This window comes from Eubalaena glacialis, chromosome 12 (genome assembly GCF_028564815.1).
Source record: "Eubalaena glacialis isolate mEubGla1 chromosome 12, mEubGla1.1.hap2.+ XY, whole genome shotgun sequence".
In the NCBI taxonomy this organism is placed as follows: Eukaryota; Metazoa; Chordata; class Mammalia; order Artiodactyla; family Balaenidae; genus Eubalaena; species Eubalaena glacialis.
The window spans coordinates 98,771,606-98,794,354 of NC_083727.1; the positions used below are offsets into that span (position 1 = coordinate 98,771,606).

At 34.3% G+C, this 22,749-nt stretch overlaps 1 protein-coding gene and 1 non-coding gene across 6 annotated transcripts in view; both read left to right on the forward strand.

The window, feature by feature from the left end:
• Positions 1 to 22,749, forward strand: part of SENP6 (SUMO specific peptidase 6) — a 105,788-nt gene that overhangs the window by 43,710 nt on the left and 39,329 nt on the right. For 4 of the 5 annotated variants that reach the window (XM_061207343.1, XM_061207340.1, XM_061207342.1 and 1 more), the window contains 2 exons: positions 7,870 to 7,940; positions 20,953 to 21,101. In XM_061207343.1, the coding sequence (XP_061063326.1) occupies positions 7,870 to 7,940; positions 20,953 to 21,101 (220 nt within the window). The remainder of the gene's footprint in view (positions 1 to 7,869; positions 7,941 to 20,952; positions 21,102 to 22,749) is intronic. The other variant, XM_061207344.1, reaches the window with a different exon arrangement.
• On the forward strand, positions 4,022 to 4,125 carry LOC133102713 (U6 spliceosomal RNA). Its single transcript, XR_009703062.1, has one exon. It is a non-coding gene; the product is annotated as a U6 spliceosomal RNA (small nuclear RNA).

The window sequence follows — 22,749 nt, forward strand, 5'->3', positions numbered from 1 at the left end:
GAGATAAACTGAGAAGAACTTTTGTGTCAGTAGATTTTACTTTGTAAATTTTTTTTACGTAAGCCATTTTTCCTCCCTTATGAACAAAGCCACATCTTTTTTTCTGACCTTTGAAAAGTAATAGAAAATCTTTTATCTTTATCCCTTAACACATGAAGGACTGTAAATCTCTGAACTAAATGATTTCTTTAAAAGAGGATGGTTTATCTAATAAACAAAAGTTAGGTAGTTGTGGAAGGTTAATCTTTTCCAGGTTTTTTCCCTTTGTACTGTATGCTGGGCACAATGAGGTATATTTTAGGTTTAAAACCAAGCTGGAATAAAAATTAAACAACGATATTAAGGTCCAGAGCTTGCAAACTTAAAAAATTTGCTGCCATTTTTCTTTGTTGTGGGTGACTTTGACAACTTGAATGACTTGAATTCTTTTCTGACTCTTGGACAGTTGGGTTGTGAATATAGTGTATGTGGTAGCACCAGCAACCTAGAATATTTAATCTGGTATTAGAACTTTTTTTTTCTCCTTAGATAAAGACAGTTGACCTGTTATGAAACTGAAGCACATAGTAATTTTCAAATTTAAAATTTTTTTAAATATTTTTATTATAAATAGTATGTGCGTATCGTAGAGAATTTTGAAACAACAAAAAGATACAAAGGTGAAAAGAATACAATAAAAGACATATATGAAATACTAGAAATGTTTCCTTAAAGGGGGTGTTTGAAAAGACAAGTATTACAATGAAAGATTTTATAATTTTTAAAAAGCTCTTATAATCGAAAATTACATCATTAGGATCTTTCTGCGTTTCTTTCCAATATTCTTTTTCCTGTGTACTTTTAAATATACCTAATACATGCAGTCATAATAAAAGTACAGCTGCATATTCTGAGTTTTCACCTAACAGTATGTCCTAGCCTTTTTCCCTGTTAAGTTGGCTTCTAAAAATAATTTGTAATGATTACATAATAGCTTGTCCTGCAGATATACATAATTTATTTACCCATTAGTCTATTTCTTGTTGTCTTTCACTGTTGTATATGACAGCAGTCCCCAACCTTTTTGGTACCAGGGACCGGTTTCATGGAAGACAATTTTTCCATGGAAGTGGGGGCAGGGGATGGTTCAGGCGGTAATGCGAGCGATGGGGAGCGATGGGGAGCGGCACATGAAGCTTCGCTCGCTCACCTGCCGTCACCTCCTGCTGTGCGGCCCAGTTCCCCACAGGCCGTGGACCGGTAGGGGTCCACGGCCCAGGGATTGGGGACCCCTGGTATATGACACATTGATGAACAACTTTGTATGTAAATCTCTAAGTGCATCTCTTAAGATAAATCTCTGGGAAAGGATTCTTTAGGGGGGGCTAGGTTACAGATGTTCTTAATGCTCTTGATAGGTATTGCGAAATTGTTTTGCAGACAGGTGGTACCAATTTATATTAGCATTATAAATTGGTGTCTCAAGGTATCTGAAAATAAAATTATATTCAGATGGTACTGCCTTCCTTAGAATTATGAGAGTCATCTGAAACCTTAGATATAATAAGAGTATAGCAAGATGATAGACTACAAGACTAATAATATTAATTTTTTATTCACTCTGATCAATTGCAGTATATATTGGAAAGACCAAAATTTCATTCACAGTAGCAACTAAAATTAAATATTCAGTAATAAAATTAATGATGTATAGATCCTTTATAAATATATCTAAAGAACCTGATCTGAGGCATATATTAGGTTCCTGTTTGGTTATTTGATATCAGTGCTCCTTAAAATAAACTTAATGCAGTTTTAGTCAGAAATCTTGGTGACTCTGTTATTTTAGGAAATTTGACCAATTGATTCTAAAGTTTATTTAGGAGAGTAAATATTTGAGAAGAGTAAGAGACTTACTTTATAAAAAGAAGAAATAAGTGGGGGAAGAGAAGAATGACATGTCTTGCCACATAATAAAGCATACTGTGAAGAAAACAGTGATTGGATATGGAAACATTGGAAAAAAGCCTAGAAAGTAGAACAGTAAACAGACTAGAGAATCCAAGTATATTCAGTTTCCAGCTAACCTGTCTAATCAATAAATGTTTAGTTTACAGTGCCTGTATTATGGTATTTGCACATAGGCTAATATTTTAAATTACTTTCTGGTGGCTCTGCATGGTGGCCAATGGTTCAGTTTTGACATTACCACCCTTGTTCAGCATGATTGTACAATTATTTGACCTGATAAATACACTTCTAATTACGTACTGCCTCTTAGTTATATACATTTATTACTTCCAAATATTTATCAAGTGCCTGCTGTGTTCCAGGTATAAGGATACAGTGATGAACAAAACAAACAAGGTCTCTGCTCTCCTGTTGTTTACATTTTGATGGGCAATAACTGATAATGAACAAGTAAAACACCAAAAAATAAGTTCTATGTAAAAAAGTATAATTGGATGATGTGGTATAGAGTGACAGTATGGTTTCTTTAGATGTTCAGAGAGGCACTCAACTATGAAGCTAACATTTAAGCAAGGACTGAATGAAGAGTCAGCCATACAGTGATCATAGAGATGGCTTTTCCACATAGGGAAGAGGTGGTGCTGAGATATTAATGCTGGAGTGAGTTTGGCATGTTCAAAGAACAGAAAGGAGGACTGCGGGGTGGGTTTGGTTAAGGTCAGCTAGGGCCCCTAGATCATAAAAGGCTTTCTGTAAGATGATCTGAAGAGTTTGGGTTTTATGTGGTGCACTCACTAGAAGCTTTCAGGGCATTTTAGGTAGCGAAGTGTTATTACCTGATAAATCTTTGAGATTTAAAAAAAAAATAATCTTTTGTATATGATTTATAATTTGGCACAATTAAAAACTTAAGTCAGTGGCATTCAGTTAAGGCTAAGCGTGTTTTACTTACCAAATAGAGATATGCTACAAAAGAAAATCAGTAATAATCTGTGACTATTCAAAACTATCTCAGCAAAATCTAGGAATTGGAGAGGTAGAAAGGCAGAAGTAAAAGGTATCTTAAGGCCTTTTTTTTTGGAAGCGGGACTGAATGGGGTAGGATGGGTAAGTAAAAGGATTTTAAAGATCTTATCCCCTTAGGGATGATGCAGGAGAATATCTTGTTTGAGGAAATAGTTGGAATCCTGAGAACATGTTAATGAACAAAATATGCAATTGGAATAAGGGTTGAGAGAAGGAAGGTAACTATTTGTTAATTTAACCAGGGGAGGAAAAACAAATGAAAGGTAATTGTGCAAATCAGTAAAAATAGGGGAAAAGAGTGAAAATAAACAAATAGAAATATAGAAAACAACTAATACAGTAAGATGAAAGGAAAACATGAAGTTTATCAGCTGCAATAATGATTGTGATCAGGTCGAATATATTTAATAAGAGACAAACTGGTTGAATTAAACCCAGCTATATCATGTTGTTTACCAGAATCAGATATTTATAAAATAACAATTTGTAAGTAAAGGGGTCTCTTGACTCTTAGAGTCAAAAGAAATGCAAACAAAAGGAAAGCATGAGTAGAATTTTAGCAACAAATGAGATAGAATTAAGGATTAGAAGCACTAAATAGTATAACGGAGCACTTTTTATAATGGAGACACTCTGTGAGAGTGTAACAACGAACTGTATAAAGCTCCCCTAAAACATCTAAAATGCAAGAAGTTCTCGGTTAGAGTACAACTTTGGGAGATTTTAATACATCTCTTCAAAAATTAGATTACAGTTTAAACATGAATTTGGAATAATGCATTTTCATGAAAAGTGAACACATTTAATTCATTTTATAGGAATTTACATCTTTTGAGATCAGTTAGAGCAATGGAACGATTTATAAAATGAGTTTCGAAACCAACTTAAAAAAAATAGCAGCACTCAGATCCTGGTTTCTAATACCACTCTAATAAAAGGAACATGGAGAAATGGCTGATTCTAGGGATGGGTTAGGGAAAACACAAAATGATCATAGAGTATCTTGTAGTATCAGAATCCAAACAGGTATTCAAAAAACAAAGAGGTACTTGCTTCAGCAGCACATATACTAAAATTGGAACAATACAGAGATTTTCATGGCCCTTGTATAAGGACGACATGCAGATTGGCAAAGCATTCCATATTTCTGTAAATTTTATGTATGTTTTATCAGAATTTTTTAAAAAAAGAATGAGTTCACATGAAAGGAACACAGGAACCAGCTGAAAGAGCTCCCAAGGGCCAAAACTGAAACAATTGGATTATAACCTAAAGTATAAAATAAATATCCGTGAGTCATACTGGTATAAATGATTGAATAAGTGATTTATTTATTGAACTATCCTAGGGTTTTTATAAGCTGCATAAAATGAATTGGGGGAAATTGACAGGTGTTTATACAGAAGAATTCCAAATAATATGTGTAGGTAGTTCCCTCTTCAGGAAGTAGAGTTTAACTACCCCTGCCCCTCTTGTGGGCTGGGCTGATTGGACTTGCTTCCAAATAGAATGTCGAAAGGGAAAATAACTTTGGAGTGGAGAAACCTGGCAAACACTACTTTAGCCAGATGATCAAGGTAACCTCACTAGTGATGTAAATCATTGATTGATACCATGTAACCCCTGATATGATGTGATGAGATGGGCACTGTCCACCAAACCTACAACCTCAGTCTAATCATGAGAAAAACATCAGACAAACCCACATTGTGGGGCATTCTACAAAATAACTAACCAGTCTCTTCCAAAGTGTCAAGGTCATGAAAAACAGTGGGAAACAAAACAGTCTGGGAAACAAAAAAGAGACTAAGGAGACATGATGACTAAATGCGGTGGATCCTAGATTGGATTCTGGAACAAACAAAGGATATTAGTGGAATAGCTGGTGAAGTTCAAATAAAGCCTGGCATGTAGTTAATACCAGTGTACAAATGTTGATTTCTTTTTTTGACATATGTATGAGGGTAATGAAGGTGTTAACGTTAAGAAAAACTGGGTAAGGGATATAAGAGGATTCTGAATTGTCTTTTCAAGTCTTCAGCAAATCTAAAATTATTCTAAAATAAAGTTTATTTAAAAAAAAAAAAAAGACTTACATGTCTGAAGCCTGTCTAACCTTTAATAAGGATTCTGATGTTATTTAAAGAGTTCTGCACAGAAGGAAAAAAAAGCTCTCCAGTTCATTTTATGCAGCTTGTAAAAACGGGTCCATGAAGTGAGGTTTTCTCTAAAACTTCTTTACAGAACACAAACCCTCAGAAGCAAAAAAAAATGCTCCTGCTTGGTAGAAGACAGAAGGTAGGGACACTTCTCTGTTTCTGCTTGGTTTGAGGTAGGAAAGAAAATCCACGGGGAAATTAAATTCTAGCCTTAAGCATCATACTAGTTTGGAGTTTGAAATTTTAGTGTCTGTAGAGTGATGGAACTCTCAAATTAAGAAATTAACATGAAATTTCATTTTTGATTACCTAACGAAGTTTCTTTTAAAAACTAAGTTTTAAAGAACACAAGATTATAGCTAGAAAGTTCTTTTAATTCTCTTATGAAACAAATACTACTTTTATTCTGAAATTCTTGTATTCTTGTATTAAACTTAAGGTATGCTTTTATTTCTGTAATTTACTCATTATAATACATTTTTTAAAACAATCTGCTCTGTCTGTATAGGGAAAGATGTAGTAAATACTGGATACAGAATGGCCATAAGGTTTGGAAATGTTGGCAAATATACATAATTTTTAACATTACATTACAATACATGATAGGTCATGGATGTTACATGTTATATTCAGTGCATTGTTTGTTCCTCATCAGCAGTGCATGGTTCAGTGCACTGTGTCAAACAGCAAAGAGCAGCGTGAATTACTGCAGCATTTTCAGAAATCCCTGCACATCTATGATATGTTGTCTCCAGTGATTTATGCCAGTTATTACTGAATAAACCTGTTTATAGCATACCCCAGAATAAGTAAGTAAGCAGACAAAAATCCAAAATATGTATTTCAGATTTTGTGGCCACTCTGTCAAATTATTTTGCTTGTTGATAACCCTTAGTATTTAAGAATACCTACTGTTTCTGTTGTCCACTATTTTAAAAATATATAATGCATAGAGGTTTTGTAGTCTAATATAATTGCATCATCATATTTTGCTTCAGATTTATTGACTCGGTTGCATTTTATAGTTGGTATCTTTACTTTTCCAATGTAGAGTTATAAAAATTAGAGATTAAAAAATTGTTTGTTTTAAAGATAAGACTATGTTATACCGTTTTTAGTGGGAGCATGTGTAGTATATAAAAACATGCATTTTATTTAAAGCTTAATGTAGTTAGGAGCTGAAAACCTACCTTATTTTTAATAACACTAGTACCACTATCTCTAAGGCAAATTCTCATCTTCACAACTCATATCCTCACGAATCTTAAAATTCTGACAGTGTGGAAATTACCCAGTTGTACCAAATGCTGCTCAGTAATAATAATTGAAATGGTGAAAACACCATTACTCATCAATATTGATGCAGTTTGCCAAGATTGAGATTCTGGTGTTGGTATTTAATAGTTGTGTGACCATGGGCAAGTTAATTAACCTCATTGTGCCTCAGTTTCCTCATCTGTAAAGTGCTAACAATAGTATATACTTTATAAGGTTATTGTGACGATTCAAGTAATTAATAGATACAAAGCACTTAGAACAGTACCTGGCACATGATGCTCACTATTTGCTAACTGCTGTCACAAATACACTACTATCACTACTCTTATATTTTCTTCTTGTGTCATTTTCATATTTTGTTTTCAATTTAGGTGCTCTGACTTTTACAGTATAAGAATATGAAATCCTTACAGGAAAATTCCTTTAGGATTTTTGTTTAATTAATTAATTTAATTAATTATATTGCCCTGTGATAAGTATTGATCACTCGGGTGAATGCGTTTACATATCACAGAATAACCTCCTTTAATTCCCCTGTTAAATAAAGTGGAAATATTTTTAGAAGCTTTTGTTTAGGATGGGAAGGTAGCTATTGTAGCTCCCTGGTTTATTGCGTTTTTTGCAAACCTCCTTCTTTAATGCTTTTATCCCACAATTAGCTATAGGTTTTTTGCTTTTCTCCCAAACTAGTGTATATTTGGACTTCTATAGTATTTTAGGATCCTTATTTACTAAGGATTCCTGTTCAGAATTCTGAAAATTGGTTAGGTGTGAAGTCTGACAATGTAATATATTTTTTAAAGTATAATTATACCCCCATAATGTAGTCATATTATAAGACTAAAATACTTATTTCATGATTTCTAGTTTTGTACATAACATTTTTTGTACTGCTTTTGGAATTATCCTCAAGGACAAGATCTTATTCACTCTTTATTCATTGATCTTTAAACAACTAGAAACATTTACAGCAAAATTGGGCAAGTTGAGTATTTATTATAAGCTGACTTTTTTTATTCCAAAAATGCATGTGACAATGAAATATTAGGAGTTTTTTAAAAGTTTTTTTTAACAGATTATGAAGGCAGTTCCAAAAGAAAAATTCTAAAGTTTTGTGTATTGGGGGAATAAATATATAACTTTCCAAAGTGACTACTTTGAAAGGACAAATACTTGTATTTATTTATTAAATATTTGTTTGAAAGACTGCCTGCTGTCAGCTTTCATAGATTGACAGTTTAAATAAAATATAGTCACTGCCCTTAGGGATCTTATAGTGCATTAAGGTTTACTATATTTGGGTAATATAGTGTTACTATTTTATAGTACCACTTTTTATATGACAAACAAGCTATGATTTGCTTTTGATAAACATATTTTAAGTATTCCCTCTACTTTTTCATTTTAAAAATATTTTTTTCTTTTAGACTGAAACTATATAAATTTCCTTTTCTAGGAAAGAATACCCACCTCATGTCCAAAAATTTGAAAGTAATCCTGTAAGGTTAAGTCGGCCCCAAGGTGGTGGTAAGTGTGCAGTTTTTTTTTGTTACACCCGTGAAGGGTTTTGAGTAGTTGTAAGAAAGGTAGAATAGGAATATGGTACCAGTTTTAGAATATTCCCAGGTATAATAGAAATATATAGACCCATTTTTTTATAATTGATTTGAGAATTTATTTATTATAATTGTGACCTGAAATCATTGGGGAATGATTCAAGGAGTGCACATTCAGGTGATTATAGTTGGAAATCTTTTTGATTATATTAGCATTGTTGTTAAACTCAGGATCCAAATATTAACTCTAGATGGGTTATAGCTTCAAAATTGTGTTTTGTTGCACTTTGTTATAATCTTCCATTATGTGATTTTCTTGATTAAAATGGTTTTAATCCTAAAATTTAGAATACATTAGGCACTGAATTAAAAAGAGTCCATACCTGGTAAAACTGTGCTAATAGTAGATGTTGGAAAATTATTGTAAGTAGAAGTTTATATTTGCATTGAAATAATTTTTAATACAGTGATATATTAAGCAAAAATAAAATAAGAGCAGATAGCATTTATGAAAAATGTTTCACCATCAAATTGATGTTCATTATCTAGAATACAGATTCTTAATCTGTGTGTCCATCTTGTTTGTCCCAGGCCTTTGCTTGTTTATTTATTCATTTTTTTGACTTTTTAAAAAAATTATAGTTGATTTACAATATTGTATTAGTTTCAGATGTACAGCATTGTGATTCAGTATTTGTACAGGTTATTCTTTATTAAGTTATTACAAGATAATGGCTGTAATTCCCTGTGCTATGGAATATATCCTTGTTGCTTGTATATTTTATGAATAGTAGTTTGTATCTTTTAATCCCATAGGCCTTTGCTTATTTAAATAGCACTAGGGACTCTTATTATCCAAAATCTAATGATTTTAAGCAGCTCCAGTGGGTAAGACTCCGCGCTCCCAGTGCAGGGGCCCGGGTTCGATCCCTGGTCGGGGAACTAGATCCCTCATGCATGCCACAACTAAAGAGTTTACATGCCACAACTAAGAGTCCATGTGCCGCAACTAAGAAGTCCGCATGCCACAACTAAAGATCCTGCATGCTGCAACTAAGACCCGGCGCTGCATAAATAGATAGATAGATAGATAGATAGATAGATAGATAGATAGATAGATAGATAGCAGCTAGGTTTTCCTGACTGCCAACAGTTTGTTTTTTTTTTTTTTTTTTTTTGAAGCACCTATGTTCTTCTTCTAGTTTGTGTGAAAATCTTTTATGCATATATTGAACATATCCTAATTTATAAAGAGAATATTCCAAACTTAGCTTCATCCTTTCTTAACAACTTTGCAGTTATGAATGTGAATTATTATACTTTGCAATGCATAGTTCTGTTCACTGAGTTTATTAGGTGTAGTAATAATGACTAGTCTCTTTAACATTCATACCTTAAACCTTTATTGAATTCTTAATCTGCCCTAGATGCTGAGTCAGATGCTTTACATTCATTATTTGTTTTTATCGTAGCTCCCTACCCAAGATCTCAATAAGCTAAATTCAACTTTATCTACATTTTGTACAGAGGAGGAAATTGAGGCTCGGAGGGATTACACAACTTGCTCAAGGACACAGACTAGTATTGGAATCCGGGTCTATTTAATGCTAAAGGCCATGCATTCTCTTAACCACTGTGCTTTACTATTTTCTCCTTAGATCAGAAAGAAACTTACTCCTAATCCTCAGGGAAGAACTGCACAATAGGTACTATTATCATTCCCCTTACACAGATGCATTTCAGTAAGTTAAGTGATTTGGCCCATTATATGGTTTTAGATACCAATCAGCCCCAGACTTTTTTGAAAAACTTTTTGTTTATTCAATAACATTCATTAAGTAGATAAGAATAACCTTTTTTTAAGAAAAACTTTTTATTTTGAAATCATTTTAGACTACTGAAAAGTTATTAAAATAGGACTCATTTACCCTTTACCCAGCTGCTCCTAATGTTAACATGTTACAATCACGGTACATTTACAAAACTAAGAAATTGGCATCGGTATAACATTCTTAACTAAGCAACAGACCTTGCTCTCATTTCACCAGTTTTTCACTGGTAACTTTTTTCTGTTCTAAGATCTAGTTTGGGATCTTACATTGCATTGGTTTGTCACATCTCCTAAGTTTCCTTGACAATTTTGAAGAGTAATGGACAGTTACTTCATAGAATACCTTTCTGTTTGGAAGTTTGTATGATGTTATCTTATGATTAGATTGAGGCTATGCATTTTTGGCAAGACTTTCATGAAAGTGATGTTGTGTCTTTTTCTACACATTATATCAGGGGTTGTATGATGTTGATTTGTCTTACTGCTGGTGATGTTAAACGTGGTATCTTGGTTAGGTGGTTTCTGCTGGGTTTCTCCACTGTAAAATTATTATTTTCCCTTTGTACTTAGTAAAGATCTTGGGAGAGATACTCTGACACTATGCAGGTACCCTCTTTTTCCTCAAAATTGCACCCGCTGATTTTGCATCTCTTGGTGGATCTTGCTGGCAACAGTTATTACTTGGTGTTTATCTAATGGTAATTTTCTGTATTTCTTCATTTCTTTTACATTTATTAATTGAAATTCTTTTGTAGGAAAGAGCTGTACCGTCTCCTTTATTTACTTATTCAGTTTATGCCTGTGGACTCATAATAAAGTGTGTGTGTAAATACATACTTACATACGTATATATATATACACACACATATATATACACACATATACATATATATAACATATATACATTATATATATATGTGTGTATATATATGTGTATATATCTATATGTATGTGTGTATATGTATATATATATATATATATATATATATATATATATATATATATATATATATATATATATAGGGTTGGCCAAAAAGTTTCTTTGGTTTTTAAGCAAAAATAAAAGACACATTTTTCATTTTCACCAAGAACTTTATTGAACAATTTAGTCACCCTTTTGTTCCACTACCTTCTGCCATTTTTCAGGCAACTTCATAATTCCACGTTCCCAAAACTTTTTATCTTTTCGAACAAAGAACTGTACCAGTTGCCTTTTACAGTCTTCCGGAGATTGGAAATTTTTTCCATTAAGAGAATTTTGTCGGGCTTCCCTGGTGGTGCAGTGGTTGAGAGTCTGCCTGCCAATGCAGGGGACACGGCTTCGGGCCCTGGTCTGGGAAGATCCCACATGCTGCGGAGCAACTGGGCCCGTGAGCCACAATTACTGAGCCTGCGCGTCTGGAGCCTGTGCTCCGCAACAAGAGAGGCCGCGATAGTGAGAGGCCCACGCACCGCGATGAAGAGTGGCCCCCACTTGCCGCAACTAGAGAAGGCCCTCGCGCAGAAACGAAGACCCAACACAGCCATAAATAAATTAATTAATTTAAAAAAAACAAAAAAAGAATTTTGTAAAGGCCGAAATAAATGTAAATACAAAGGTGCAATGTCTGGTGAATACGGCGGATGAATCAGAACTTCCCAGCCAAGCTGTAACAGCTTTTGCCTGATCATCGGAGGAACATGCGGTCTTGCGTTATCCTGATGGAAGATCATGCGTTTTCTGTTGACTAATTCCGGATGCTTGTCGTCGAGTGCTGCTTTCAGTTGGTCTAACTGGGAGCAGTACTTATTAGAATTAATCATTTGGTTTTCCGGAAGGAGCCCATAATAGAGGACTCCCTTTCAATCCCGCCATATACACAACATCACCTTCTTTGGATGAAGACCTGCCTTTGGTGTGGTTGGTGGTGGTTCATTTTGCTTGCCCCACGATCTCTTCCGTTCCACATTAGTGTACAGTATCCACTTTTCATAGCCCGTCACAATTTGTTTTAAAAATGGAACGTTTTCGTTACATTTCAGAAGAGAGTCATATGCAGAAATATGCTCAAGGTTTCTTCCGCTTAACTTCTGTGGATCCCAAACATCAAAGCAATTAACATAACCAAGCTGGTGCCAGTGATTTTCAACTCTTGATTTGGATATTTTGAGTACTGGATATTTTGAGTACGTAGGCTATCTCCCGCGTGGTATAATGTTGATTGTTCTCAGTTAATGTCTCGATTTGATTGCTATCAACTTCAACTGGTCTACCCGACCATGGCACATCGTCCAGCAAGAAATCTCCAGCACGAAAACTTCACAAACCACTTTTGACACATTCAGTCAATCACAGCACCTTCTCCATACATTGCACAAATCTTTTTTTTTGCGTTTCATTTGCATTTTTAACCTTTCTTAAAATAATAAAGCATAATGTGCCAAAAATGTTGCTTTTTTCTTCCATCTTCAGTATTAAAATGGCTACACAAAAATTCACCAATTTTGATAAGTTTTTTTTTAAATGCACACTGATATGACAACTGTCACAACACAATCTAACGAAATTGTTTCAAATGAATTTAAAGACAACTAAGTGCTACTAGAGGAATCGCATGGAAAAAACGAACGAACTTTTTGGCCAACCCAAAATATATACACACACACATATCATGGGGACAGGTAATGTTTGTAAACTTTGGGAAAGGGATATTGGTATATTTAACTTGTAAACTATAGCTGCTTTTGTGTTAGGTAGGTACACGTATACTTGGGTATAGTATGAATGACAGTGCTGTAACAGTATTACATATATTGTTGCACAAAGATTGCATTTTATTTTAGGATTTCCTTTGGAGATAGTTTTTAAAATGGTGAGATTTCAAACCCCAGGATCAGTAGTTACTGGCGTATCACCTGGAATAATTTTCTCCTAAAAAGAAATCACTGTCTTTTTATAGTTCTTAACACTTAAAGTAACTTCCATTATTATTGTTTTTCTCCTTTATTTTGCATTTAAGAGGCACTTAATATGAATTATAGCCATTTATTAGCAGTAAGCTAGCAAGCATTGATAAGCAGTTCTCTAGGATTAAATTAAAGCTTGTAAACTATTAAGTATAATTTTTGGACAGATCAGATATCCTATTGCTTTTTTGTTTGGTGTTCTTTTTATATTTTTTCTAAGCATGTAAAATAACAACATATAACTATAAATTAAGATCTCTTATTTTTTTCTCTATTCTTTCTTTTGTTTCTTAAACTTCCTTTTTGTTTTCCAGTCTGTTCTTTGTATTCTTGTCAGAGAATTAATAGACGTTATATACTGTCTCTGAGTGAACATTTCATTGTATTCTTAATGTAATTACATTATGATTTCAACCTAAATCACCTGACTTAGCACTATTTAACTCACGTGCAGAAGAAGAATATCCCCTCACTCTTAACCAGTCAGGGTATCTTCTCCTGGTACCTTAACATATAACTTGCTAGACTTCTATGCATATATACCCTTTTTTTTTTTTAATGCGTTTATACTATGTTTACTTTTCTGTAACTTGCTTCTTGACTTTGTTATGTTATTATCCGGTTTCTATACTCTCATTAAAAGACATTGGAATATCAGAGGAAAACCAGAATGAAAAACACAATTAAAGGAAGTTTAAGAATCAAATAGATGAATTTATATATAGTGGACTTTACAAGTTAATATAGCCAAGTCTCTGTGGTCATTTTTTTCGTGAATGCATAGTGACCCACTATATTTCTGTACCATAATTTAGGTTCTTAATGTTTTGATATTATATATATTATTAATAATTTAGCTCATATTATGTGTTTTATCTATTATTTCCTTAGATCAAATCCCTAGAAATAAAATTATAAGGACGAAGTTTATGCACATTTTAAAGACTTTTGCTATATTACTGCCAAAATGCTTTCTGTAAAGGGTGTCAGCTCCCAGCAAGCAGGATCTGAGTGTGCCTGTTTTCTCGTATGCTCCTCAGCAACATTAGATATAACCATCCTTCAGGCTTTGCCAGGCTGATAGGGAAGTAGTATTTGGTTTTTTTTTTTTAATTTCCTCATTACTGACTGACGAAGCATTTTATGTGTTCAGTGGCCATTTGGATTTCTTCTTTTATTCATGTGTGCCTGTTGTCTCCTTTGCCTGTTTATCACATATTTAGCATAGACAAAAGTGATTTTTAAGGAGGTTGTAATGAGAATGTGATATATGACTGCCATTTTATTGTATACTGAAAACCAGTCATAGTAACAGCTACATGATGGAGAAAACCAGCTGTTTTTCTAATTAGTCTTTCTCTTTTGACAGACGATAAAAATAACTTAAAAGCAAATAAATAACCATAATAAAGATAGTCGTTTGTGTTCTAATATCCTTGAGGTATATAGTTTCCAGCAGATTAGTAATATCACAACTAAATTTTCAAACAAAAAAGTTAAGGGCTGTCCTTGCCCCACCCCACCTCCGACTTCTATTATGAAAATTTTCAAAGATACCAAAAAGTTGAAAGACTTTCACAGTGAATACACATATATCTACTACATAGATTCTACAGTTAACACTTTTCTATACTTAACTTTATCACATATCCGTGCATCTAATCATCCATTTATGTATAAACTCACCTTATTTTTTTTCCAATGCATTTTCGAGTAAGTTACAGACACCAGTACAGTTTACTCCTAAACACTTCAGCAGGCATATCATTATCTAGAGTTCAATATATGTTTTAGTTTTCTTTTTCTCTTTTGAAATAAAATTTACATACAATGAAATGCACAAGTCATAAGTGTACAGTTAAATACATTTTGACAAGTACACATACCTTACTAACCCAAAGCCCTGGGAAGACATAGTACAAATGATATCATCACCGCAGAAAGTTCCCTCATGTTCCTTTCAGGTACTCCTCTTCCCTGCCCCCTCAAAGGTAACTATTTTCATATAAGTGGAATAATACAATGTGTACTCTTTGTTGTAAGTCTTCTTTTCACTCTGGACAGTTTTTTTGCGATTCACCCATGTTGTTGCATGCATTAGTAATTTGTTACTTTAGTGTTCCATTGTATGGCTGTACCAGTTTGTTTATCATTCTCCTGATGATGGACACCTGAGTTGTTTCCAGGGGTTTTTTGTTTGTTTGTTTGTTTTAAGATTATAAGTAAAGCTACTATAAATGTTCTTTTTATGGAGGACATTTTTTTTTAAGTTTAAGTTTTAAAATTTATTCTAAAGATCCAACCTATTAATCACTTTTACTTGTCTCATAGTATCTTCCATATTCTTACCTTTTCTGCGTATCTGGAAATAGTGTGATATATTAAAAAGCCATTGAGCTAGAAAATCCAGCAGGAAATATCCCAACCTCTTTTTTTTTTTCATTGAAGTATATAGTTGATTTACAACTGTTGTGTTAGTGTCTGGTGTACAGCAAAGTGATTCAGTTATAAATATATATTCTTTTTCATATTTTTTTCCATAATAGGTTATTATAAGATACTGAATATAGTTCTCTGTGCCCTGCAGTAGGGCCTTGTCTTGTTGTTTATCTATTTTATATATAGTAGTTTGTATCTGCTAATCCCAAACTCCTAATTTATCCCTTCCCCACTTTCCTCTTTGGTAACCATAAGTTTGTTTTCTATGTCTGTGAGTCTGTTTCTGTTTTTTGTTTTGTTTTTTTAATAAGTGCATTTGTATCATATTTTAGATTCCACATATATAAGTGATATCATATGATATTTGTCTTTTCTTTGTCTTACTTAGTATGATAATCTCTAGGTCCATCCATGATACTGCAAATGGGGTTATTTCATTCTTTTTTATGGGGAAGTAGTATTCCATTGTGTGTGTGTGTGCGTATACACACATATCAATCTTCTTTATACATTCATCTGTTGATGGACATTTAGGTTGCTTCCATGTCTTGGCTATTGTAAATAGTGGTGCTGTGAACATTGGGGTGCATGTATCTTTTTGAATGAGAGTTTCCTCTGGATATATGGCCAGGAATGGGATTGCTGGGTCATATGGTAATTCTATTTTTAGTTTTTTAAGGAACCTCCATACTGTTCTCCATAGTGGCTGCACCAATTTATATTCCCACCAACAGTGAAGGAGGGTTCCCTTTTCTCCACACCCTCTCCAGCATTTATTGTTTGTGGACTTTTTGATGATGGCCATTCTGACTGGTGCACAGTGATTCCTCATTGTAGTTTTGATTTGCATTTCTCTGATAATTCATGATGTTGAGCATCTTTTCATGTGCCTATTGGCCATCTGTATATCTTCTTTGGAGAAATGTCTATGTCTTCTGCCTGTTTTTTGATTGGATTGTTTGGTTTTTTTCGTTACTGAGTCATATGCGCTGTTTGTATATTTTGGAAATTAAGCCCTTGTCGGTCGCATCATTTGAAAATATTTTCTCCCAGTCCATAGGTTGTCTTTTTGTTTTGTTGATGGTTTCCTTTGCTGTGCAAAAGCTTATAAGTTTGATTAGGTCCCATTTGTTTCTTTTTGCTTTTACTTCTATTGCCTTGGGAGACTGACCTAAGAAAACATTGGTACTATTTATGTCAGAGAATGCTTTGCCTGTGTTCTCTGCCAGGAGCTTCATGGTGTCTCAAGTTAATCTTGGTGTTTGTTTTGTGTGGTCTTGGGTAAACACTCAGTATTCACCTTCTCATCCCCAGAAGGGGGCATTCAGTGAAAGCAAGAGTGTCACATAGGTTTCATCTCAAGTACCTCCCTGGAGTACTTTGTTGAGGGTTTGGCACAGTTTAGCAAAAATGACTTCCATGATCAGTTAGCTGCTAAAACTTCCATGAGCCTCTTGTTAGGCATTTGCCATTCCTGGACCAGTCAAGTTTTAAATCTTTTGCCATATTATGTTTCTGGCTATAATTTGAAGCTAGTTAATTTTCACATGAATTGTCATAATCTTCTCAAATGTTTTTCTCTTTCCGTGGAATATAGAATCCCAAAGGAATTTCTTAATCCTGACATTGACATTAACTTATTTATGCTTATTGTCTCTTTGTAGATCTACTCTAGTTTCCCATACACTGTCAGTCATTTGCCATACTTCCACATCACGTTGGTTTCAAAAGTTTCATCTTAAAACGTCTAATTAATGTCATTCTTTGCATTTTCTTTTTTTTTTTGGTAAGGACCTCAGTAGAAATTCATTACTTCACATTCACCAGAGACTTCACATAGGAGAGAAGCCTTTTAAGTGTGATCAGTGTGGTAAGAGTTCTAGTCGGAGTTCAGTACTTATGTTCATCAGAGAGTCCACACAGGAGAAAAACCATATAAGTGTGATGAGTGTGGTAAGGGCTTCAGTCAGAGTTCAAATCTTCGAATTCATCAGTTAGTCCACGTGGGAGAAAAGTCCTATAAATGTGATGACTGTGGTAAGGGCTTTACCCAGCACTCAAATCTTCAAATCCGTTAGAGGGTGCATACAGGAGAGAAGCCTTAACAAATGTTACGACTGTGAGAAGGACTTTAGTCACAGCTCAGATCTTCACATTCGTCAGAGGGTCCATATGGGGGAGAAACCCTATACTTGTCATGAATGTGGGAAGGGCTTCAGCAAGAGTTCCAAACTTCACACTCACCAAAGAGTACATACTACAGAGAAACCCTATAAATGTGAACAGTGTGGGAAGGGCTTCAGTCGGCGTTCCCATCTTCTCATTCATCAGAGAGTCCATACAGGAGAAAAATCTTCTGTTTCTCTTTGGTTATCCTCTCCTCTCTACAGATTGACCTCCTGTTTCCTTACTCTGTGCATGCTTGTAATATTCTTTGCATCTTCTGTCTCTTTCCTTTAGTTCCTTATAGATAATCTTGATTTAGGGGGTCAAGATTTTAAAATCATTTTTCTCTATTATCTTTTTTTTTTTTTCCTTTTTTGGTGCCAAAATTTATTTTCTTAAAAATCTAAAAACCTCTTAAAATCATTTTGTAATAACACAGTGATACAGAAGAGTTTCCATATTACAGATGTAAATTCAATGAAGAAGGGTATACTAGTATATATAAACTGTTGTAAAATAAGCTTTGGGGGAACATATGAACATTAGGTGTTCAGTGTGAACATTTTATATTTTCAGGTGAGGTGCAGGTGCAGAAATCTGAGATTACTGATTGCTAGAACGTTATTTAATTGAGCCCACGAAATGATTACAGGGTTGGGATTTTTAGGCCATAAATGAGGATTAAGTACAACGTTGAAGGCAGTATTTAAAATGCCATCTTAGGGGGTATAAACCTTTAAGTTGGGAAAGCAATTTCCTTTTTACCTGATTTCTCAAAATTAATTTCTCCAAAATTAATTTTCTCAAAGTAATTAGTGAGCCAATTCATAGTATTAGCTTATTTAACATTAGCTCTTTGGGTGCTTTGTATATTGGTTCTGTGGTTTTTTTGGTCTTTTGTTTGTTTGTTTTTTGTTATCTTGTGTATCTTGTGTAGGGTATATTTGTCAGTCCCAATCTCCCAATTTAACCCTCCCCCTGCCCCCCTAGTAACCATAAGATTGTTTTCTATATCTGTGACTCTATTTCTGTTTTGTAAATAAGTTCATCTGTACCATCTTTTTAGATTCCACATATAAGCATTATCATATGATATTTGTCTTTCTGTGTCTGACTTACTTCACTCAATATGACAATCTCTAGGTCCATCCATGTTGCTGCAAATAACATTATTTCATTCTTTTTTATGGCTGAGTAATATTCCATTGTATATATGTACCACATCTCCTTTATCCGTTCATCTGTTGATAGACACTTAGGTTGCTTTCATGTCTTGGCTGTTGTAAATAGTGCTGCTGTCAACATTGGAGTGCATGTATCTATACATAGAAAATCCTAAAGATGCTACAAAAAACTACTAGAGCTCATTAATGAATTTGGTTAAGTTGCAGGATACAAAATTAATACACAGAAGCCTGTTGCATTTCTATACACTGACAATGAAAGAACAGAAAGAGAAAGTAAAGAAACAATCTCATTTACCATTGCATCAAGAAGAATAAAATACCTAGGAATAAACCTACCTAAGGAGACAAAAGGCCTGTACTCCAAAAACTATAAGACGCTGATGAAAGAAATCGAAGATGACAGAAACAGATGGAAAGATATACCATGTTCTTGGAACATGGTATTTACAATAGCCAGGACATGGAAGCAACCTAAATGTCCATCGAGAGAGGAATAGATAAAGAAGATGTGGTACATATAAACAACGATATGTCTCTATATCGCTTTCCTGCCAGACCCTACTCAGAGACTGACACTTTTAAAACTCTTATCATTTCAGTCCTGATCATACACTCACACTCTTCTCTCCACTGCAGCTATCTCATCATGTCTATGTCACATTTTTCTCTACCTCTGAACACAATTAACAAGGGGAGAAACAAGGGGTCCAAGCCTTGAGAGAAACTGAAAATTTTTATTGATAATAGAGAAAAACGTTTATATTCATTAATCCAGTAAACATTTTTTGAGCCCCTGCCTTGTGCAGTTTCTAAACTCTGAGAAAACGGGTGACTAAAACATGATTTCTGCTTTTCCAGAGCTGACAGTATAATGCGAGGAAGCAGATCAGTGCAAATAATTAGCTTAAAATAAAATGAGTACTAATAGAAGTATGGATAAAGTGCTGTGGAAGCTCTGAGTATTTGCTTCATCATGCTTAGTGTGGGATAGAGGTAGCTTCTTAACAAAGAATAGTTTGAATTTACTAGATAAATAGGGAGGGCTTTGCTTGTGAAGAGAACAGCATATATATAAGAGGGTGAAAGAGAAAACATCCTGGAGAAATGCACTTATTTGAGGTATAGTTTTTTTGGAATTAAGACTGGAACATCAGTACAGCCTTCTGCTTGGCAAGATACGGGGTTTAGACTTTTTTCCTTAGCTAATGGAATCATTGAAAGATTTTAAGCATTAGAATGGTAGAATCATATTTGAAAGATGACCTTGGCAGTAGGCGAGAAGGATTTGAAGCAAACAAAATTGGAGTGAGGGAGATCAATTTAGGTAGGAGTTAAGCATCTGAAATACAGTGGCAGTGGAGTTGGAGAGGAAGGAATGAGTTCAAGAGCTATTAGTAGAATTCACTTGACTGTGAGAAAGGAGACACAAGGACAGGTCAGCGCTTACTCAGATTTCTAGCTTTGGTGTCCAGGAAAATAAAGGTGTTCAGACTGGACAGTGGATGAGAAGGTGGAGTCACTTAATGGGACTCTGTGGCTGCACGAAACCAGAATAATTGCATGGGTTTCTTAAGACAGTGTTGTATACCAAGCTCAGAGAGGCAATGCTAATTTGTATGTGTAGATAATCTCCTTGTTTTAAAAAAATCAAAAGATAAGAGGATGTAAAAGATAGGAAAATGGAAGTATTTAACAAACTTGGAATTATGCAGGTACAGCATTTTAGTTTGTAGATTCATTAACTTTTGTTTTAGAAACGTGTTCAGTTTTCTTTGCTGATGAAGTCAGATTGTAATAAATTTTAAATTGTTCTGTTTGGAGTTCGTTAAATCATTTAAAAATTCGAATTATGAATTAATTAGAAATGAAAATGATTGAATTTACATTGAAAAATAATGAAGAAAATTCTCTTTTGTGTGTCTTGAATTTAAAAAACCATTAAATTGAGAATTAGTTTAGTTTCCTTTATCTAAACAGTTGTACCCAATGTTTGAATTCAAATTTTTCTCATTACCAATCTAAGAAGAGTAACCAGCTTAGGGGGAAAAAAAATGTGTGTGTGTGTGTGTGTGTGTGTGTGTGTGTGAGAGAGAGAGAGAGAGATTCAGTGTAGGAAGTGCTCTTCTGCCTTAGTTGCACAGAATAAGCTGAAGAGAATATTGGTACACTTGATGAAAATGGTCCACAGTTTGGGAGGTGGGAGAGAGATCCTGGTAAAGAATAGACAAGAGCAACCAGGAGATGGCCACTGGCTCTGACCTAAAGTTCTGTTTTTCTTTATTGTACATATTGAAACATTAGTTTATTTTAACTAAAACATAATTTGATAATATAAGTTAGTATTTTTTCATAGCAAAAGATCATGAGGAATTTATAAAGTTTAATTTCAGTACTTTTTTTTCCCCTTCCTTTAGATCGTATAATGAAAAAAACAGAAGAGTCTGAATCACACCTGGAGTCTGAAATTAAAAGGAAAGTTGCACAGAAACGTCACAGTAGTACAGATCAGTCTACCCCATATTCTCTGTCTCCTGCTTCCAAAAAATGTTTAACTGATTTAGAGGTGGGTAGAGAAATTATTCTTTGTTGCTAATCAATTGGTATTTTTATTAATATTATTTTTAGTATTTATTAAATTCTAGGTGACCTTTCGAATAGGACTGGAAGAGAACTAGAAAAGTTATTTAGGCAAACTTTTCTGCCTTCATTAGATCATTTTTCAATTATCAAAAATCCAGAATATATATCTTTCTGAAAAGAATTTGTGAGTACCTCCCTGCAGCATACTTCAAATGATTGCTCTCAATCAGAAGTTTTTAGAAATAAGTTTAAATTTATAGAAAAAATGATAAGTATCCACATATTCTTCCATTTAATTCCCCAGTTTTCCACATTTGCTTTATTGTTCTCCCTCACTCTGCCTTTCCTTTGTGTGTGTGTGTGTGTGTGTGTGTGTGTATTTTTCTGTACCATTTGAGTATAAGTAAGGCAGAATGCCCATTTACTACATAATACTTTAGTGTGTGTTTCCTTAAAAAAAAAAAAAATTCTCCTATATAACCAGAGTACAACTGTCAAAGATTTTTAATTAACATGGATCCAAAATTATCATCTAATCCACAAACTTCATTCAAATTTTCCCTAACCAGTGTCCTTTATGGGAACAGGATCCAGTTCAGGATCATGTACATTTAGTTGTCATGATCTTCAGTCTTCTTTAATCTGGAATAATTCCTTGATATTCCCTTCTCATTAATAACCTTGATATTTGTAAGGAATATAGGCCTCTTACTTTGTACCTCAAGTTGGGTTTGTCTAATGGTTCATCATAATTTATACATTTTTCAAGAATCCTCAGAAGTGATGCTATGAATCTTACTGCATCATATCAGGAAGTATATAATGTTGATTTTCACATTACTCACTTTTATCTTAAGATGTACTCTTCTAGATTTTTCCAGGTGTTTTAGTAGGTATTTTTAATAGATATTTCTATACTCGTTTATTTATTTTACTTATTTATTTTTGGCTGCATTGGGACTTTGTTGCCGTGTGTGGGCTTTCTCTAGTTGTGGCGAGTGGGCTTCTCATTGCCGTGGCTTCTCCTGTTGCGGAGCACGGGCTCTAGGCACGCGGGCTTCAGTAGTTGCAGCACGTGGGCTTCAGTAGTTGCAGCACATGGGCTTCAGTAGTTGTGGCTCGCCAGCTCTAGATCATGGGCTCAGTAGTTGTGGCGCACGGGCTTAGTTGCTCCGCGGCATGTGGAATCTTCCCAGACCAGAGCTTGAACCTGGGTCCCCTGCACTGCAGGCGGATTCTTAACCACTGCGCCACCAGGGAAGTCCCTATACTCATTTATTAATAAGAGTTTTTTCTTATCCCACGTTTACTTATATATTTTTCTATTTTTATCAGCATAGACACATAGATTCTTATTTTACTCAAAACGGTTATACTCCATAACTATCATTTTTCATTTTGATGCTCAAATTGTCCCAGACTTGGCCCATGGAAACTTCTTCAAGCTGGCTACTGTTTCTTTTTGACATATTCCCATCATTATTTGAGTACTTACTTTATGGTATAACCAGATGGTCTAGACTTCTTTGTATTTTCTCTGCATCAGCTCTAGAGTCATGCATTTCTCCCAAGGAGCCATTGTTTCTATAAGTGGAGGGAAGGTATTTGGGCAGTAGTTGTGCTCGTTGCTA